Raw genomic sequence first — 4,988 nt, forward strand, 5'->3', positions numbered from 1 at the left:
CCTGGCCCCACGTTTTGGCTACTACCATATTTGTTAAACAACTTTTTCCCGTTGTCAAGAAGAAAACAGAAACATTTCTCTCCAACGTTCCTGCAAAACTGCAATGTGGACAGCAAGGACTTCCTGTATTTTGTTGTGCTGTTTCATTTGCACTTAATATTAGGCACTCCTTCCCTTTCTTTGAAGCTAACACGCAACTGGAACTAACGATGGGTAATAACCCGGCTTTTTTAATAATCAACACCGAGCTTCCATGCTTAAAATCAGGATTTCCTTTGTTCAAATACATGATTGTACACTGTTACGAAAAATAGCATTGCGTGACTAGCGTTACTTTCTAGAGGCTTCGCGAGAGTTCGTAGTTTCTTTATTTTTAGGTTCATGCGTAAGCGTTTCTAAATCGGTGTGTTTTGTAATCTTTCTATAATTAGAGTGATTTCTATTTTAGAAAGTTCTAGAAGTTTATTGTCAGAGTATATAAGTAGACGAGTCCAAGCGGAGTGTTTTTCTAACTAGTTTTTCACAAGCGAAGAGAGTCGGCGTTAGCCGTGTTTATTCAAGTGTGACAGAAGCTGTGTTTATTCAAGTTGGCGGAGGGCGTGAAAGTTTGTCAAGTACGAGTTATTCAGAGTTTTACTTCGTGGAAACTACGTTCATTTTTGGAATAAATCTTCTTGTTGTTGTTCCGACAACCCTGCGTTCAGTTTAGTTTGCAAGCTACCTCTCCTCAAAACATTTGAACTCGTAACATTGGGGGCCTGTCCGGGAGAGGAATTCATTTGTTTGCTGACTACAGAAACCAGGAAAGGACAATTCAAGAAGGAGTTACAGAAAAAGTAAGAAGAACTGTGCAAGAGAGTATATTGTGTTTTTGCTGTGAAATACTGCTATGGAAATGGCAAAGCTCTTGCAGATGGGGAAAGAATTCGGATTGCAAGGAGAAAAGCTTCTCGAGTTTGTGAGGGAAGAGGAAGAAAAAGAAGAAAAACGCAGACAACTGGAACAAAAAAGAAGAAGGGAAGAGGAGGAAAAAGAAGAGAAACGCAGAAAACTGGAGGAAGAAAGGGAAGAGAAACGCAGACAATTTGAAGAAGAACGAAGAAGGGAACAGGAAGAAAGAGAAGAAAAAAAAAGGCAATTACAAGAAGAAAGAGAAGAGAGACGTCGAATGCATGAGAAGGATAAAAGAAAGGAAGAGGAAGAGAAGGAGGAAAGGCGCAGAAGAGAAGACGAAGAGAGAGAAACTAGACGACAAGAACGCGAACTAAGGAAATTGGAGATGGAAGCCGAGCTCTTGAAACAAAAGGAGGCTATTGAAGTGGCAAAAAGAGAACATGAGCTGGAGATTGCACGTTTGGCTGTGGAGAATGCTGACAAACGTCCTGAAGTGAGAGACGATCGGGCTAAGGCACCTAAACTCCCCTCGTTTGTTGATGGTAAAGACGATTTGGACGCGTATTTCCAGAGGTTCGAGAGATTTGCCGAGACAGCTAAGTGGAAAAAAGATGGATGGGCATCGAGGCTCAGTGCTCTGTTGTCTGGACAGGCACTAGAAGTGTATTCACGTCTATCGGACGACGCAGCTAAGGATTATGACAGGGTAAAGATTGCGTTAATGAAGAGATATGACCTTACCGAAGACGGCTATCGACGAAAATTTAGAGCATCCAAACCAGAAGTCGACGAAAGTCCGGAGCAGTTTATTGTGCGACTGGACAGATACCTGTTACGTTGGCTAGAGCTTTCGGATACTGCGCGAACCTTTGATGGTCTTAAGGACTTGATCGTGAAAGAACAATTTATTGACTCTTGCCCTAAGGACTTGGCAATTCACCTGCGAGAAAGGGCACCTGAGACTCTAGCAAAGATTGCGAAGATTGCTGACCAGTACTTGGAGGCTCATGGTAAACATTTGTTCAGCTCAGCAAGCAGAAAGCCAACAGTGCCGCCTGAGAGGGATGCAGCCAAGAACATGCAGATTAATCCACCAGCTCTTTAAGTGCAACACCCGAGGTCATAAAGCTGTCAACAGCCCAACCCTAACAAAGAAGTGTTTTCTGTGTGGCAAGCAGGGACATGGAGCTAGAAACTGTCGATCAGGTGGACGCAGATCAGGAGGACAAAGTGGAACTGTATTGCACGCAAAGTTTTTACAAACTAAACATTAAAATGTGGTTTTAAAATGTGGAGCTCAGCGAGTCTCCAGTGTCTCTTGGAGTTAGCGTATATTCCCCACAAAAACTCCAATTCAAGTCGGAAATTCTCTTAACTTGGAAAAACAAAGTTAACTAAGATGCCCCTTTCGCTCCTTCAGTATGTTCCTTATTTTTGTGACTGATTGCCACAATAAATGAAGAAAGGTGGCTAACATTCTTTGTCCAAGAGAATAACGAGACACCCCGACCCTGGCCCCACGTTTTGGCTACAACCATATTTGTTAAACAACTTTTTCCCGTTGTCAAGAAGAAAACAGAAACATTGCTCTCCAACGTCCCTGCAAAACTGCAATGTGGACAGCAAAGACTTACTGTATTTTGTTGTGCTGTTTCATTTGCACTTAATATTAGGCACTCTTTCTCTTTCTTTGAAGGTAACACGCAACTCGAACTAACGATGGCTAATAACTAGGCTTTTTTAATAATCAACACTGAGCTTCCATAATTAAAATGAGGATTTCCTTTGTTCAAATACATGATCGTACACCACGGTGTAAAATGTAAAAGAGGAAATACTTACTCGATGCCAGGGACGTGTTTGGTCGTTGGGTTAAAGATGATTCTAAGAGCGTACTACAAGGAGGCAATGAGGCATTTCCTGGACAAAATACAATGTAACAACAACAAAGAAGAAAAGTTTAGATCTAATCTTCCTACCGGAGGGTAGGGAGACTATATTAGAGCTCTTTACCGTCCGGATATTTGTTGGTTGTAGCTAAAACGCGGGCTGGGGTCCTTTTTTTTCCCCATTTTTTTTTTTGTTTGAATTTTTGTCGCTATTCTGCTGTACTGTTATTTTCGAATGACCGGCATCTGTACTTCATTTGGGGTGGAAATTAGTAAAAAAAAATTAAGGAACCTACCGAGGGTATGAAAGCTCTTAAGGGACATCATGGTTTTTCCTTTTCTCAAATCGAACATTGTTTTCTTGTCTTTTAAAATCCAAGTTTCTTTTTTCGAGTTCCTGACCTTGTCTTTGTAAAAACTGGAGTTTGTTTTTCTCTTTTTCGAAATTACTGCCCTGTTTAAAGGCAGGTAGGGTAACCCTAGCACTCAGACAGGGCTACCCTAGCGCCAGGGTAACCCTAGCTGCCTTGTAAACACGTTGATAAAGAAGAAGAAATGTGTAAGTGCTAGCCAACTAAAGTAACCCTCTTGCTACGGTAACCCTAGGACTTAGCCTACCCTCCCTAATTGTAAAAAGGGTGTAACAGCAATTTGAGAAATTGCTGAAATTGGAAATTATGGAATAGTATGCAAGTGCTGGAGACACTGGGGTCTCGCTCAGCTCCACACTTTGAAAAATGCAACTGTAATGTTTACTTCGTAAAAAAAAAAAAACAACAGAATCACAGTTCTATGATGGTCGTCACGCAGTCACGCAACATTCTCATTTGCTTGTTTGTTCGTGTTCTTTTCGATCTTGTTGCCTGACTTTCCTTTCAAACAGTTTGTACTAAAGTCAGAGTGGTACAGGAAGTCGCCAGCCAACTCTATTCCGACGTCATGGGATCGAATCCAATTTTACGATAAAAAACACAATATTTAGAACAATTTTGTGAAAACAAGCAAATGAGAATGTTGCATGACGACCATAGTGGAACTGTGTTGCGTGCAAAGTTTTTACAAACTAAACATTAAAATGTGGTTTTAAAATATGGAGCTCAGCCAGTCTCCAGTGTCTCTTGGAGTTAGCGTATATTCCCCACAAAAACTCCAATTCAAGTCGGAAATTCTCTTAACTTGGAAAAACAAAGTTAACTAAGATGCCCCTTTCGCACCTTCAGTATGTTCCTTATTTTTTGGACTGATTGCCACAATAAATGAAGGAAAGGTGCCGAACATTGTTTGTGCAAGAGAATAACGAGACACCCCGACCCTGGCCCCACGTTTTGGCTACTACCATATTTGTTAAACAAATTTTTCCCGTTGTCAAGAAGAAAACAGAAACATTTCTCTCCAACATCCCTGCAAAACTGCAATGTGGACAGCAAGGACTTACTGTATTTTGTTGTGCTGTTTCATTTGCACTTAATATTAGGCACTCTTTCCCTTTCTTTGAAGGTAACACGCAACTGGAACTAACGATGGCTAATAACTTGGCTTTTTTAATAATCAACACTGAGCTTCCATGCTTAAAATTAGGATTTCCTTTGTTCAAATACATGATTGTACACCACGGTTTAAAATGTAAAAGATTAAATACTTACTCGATGCAAGGGACGTGTTTGGTCGTTGGGTTGAAGATGATTCTAAGAGCGTGCTGCAAGGAGACAATGAGGCGTTTCCTTTACAAAATACAATGTAACAACAACAAAGGAGAAAAGTTTAGATCTAATCTTCCTAACGGAGGGTAGGGAGACTATATTAGAGCTCTTTACCGTCCGGATATTTGTTGGTTGTAGCTAAAACGCGGGCCCGGGGTCCTTTTTTTTCCCCATTTTTTTTTTGTTTGAATTTTTGTCGCTATCCTGCTGTACTGTTATTTTCGAATGACCGGGATCTGTCCTTCATTTAGGGTGGAAATTAGTAAAAAAAAATTTTAAGGAACCTACCGAAGGTATGAAAGCTCTTAAGGGACATCATGGTTTTTTCTTTTCTCAAATCGTACATCGTTTTCTTGTCTTTTAAAATCCAAGTTTCTTTTTCTGAGCACCTGACCTTGTCTTTGTGAAAACTGGAGTTTGTTTTTCTCTTTTTCGAAATTACTGCCCTGTTTAAAGGCAGGTAGGGTAACCCTAGCACTAAGACAGGGGTACCCTAGCGCCAGGG

The 4,988-nt window shown here is 40.8% G+C and overlaps 2 protein-coding genes across 2 annotated transcripts in view; one reads left to right on the plus strand and one right to left on the minus strand.

The window, feature by feature from the left end:
• The first annotated feature begins 895 nt into the window (after positions 1-895).
• Positions 896-2,611, plus strand: LOC137985471 (uncharacterized). The gene is made up of 2 exons (XM_068833092.1): positions 896-1,387; positions 2,591-2,611. Exons 1-2 carry the CDS (start codon positions 896-898, stop codon positions 2,609-2,611), a joined length of 513 nt encoding a protein of 170 aa, XP_068689193.1.
• Positions 2,612-3,500: 889 nt separating this feature from the next.
• Positions 3,501-4,988, minus strand: part of LOC137985472 (lactadherin-like) — a 7,213-nt gene continuing 5,725 nt past the window's right edge. The window contains exons 4-5 of the mRNA XM_068833093.1: positions 4,427-4,504; positions 3,501-3,538 (exon numbers count right to left, since the gene is read on the minus strand). Of these exons, the coding sequence (XP_068689194.1) occupies positions 3,501-3,538; positions 4,427-4,504 (116 nt within the window). The remainder of the gene's footprint in view (positions 3,539-4,426; positions 4,505-4,988) is intronic.

This window comes from Montipora foliosa, chromosome 14 (genome assembly GCF_036669935.1).
Source record: "Montipora foliosa isolate CH-2021 chromosome 14, ASM3666993v2, whole genome shotgun sequence".
Classification (NCBI taxonomy): Eukaryota; Metazoa; Cnidaria; class Anthozoa; order Scleractinia; family Acroporidae; genus Montipora; species Montipora foliosa.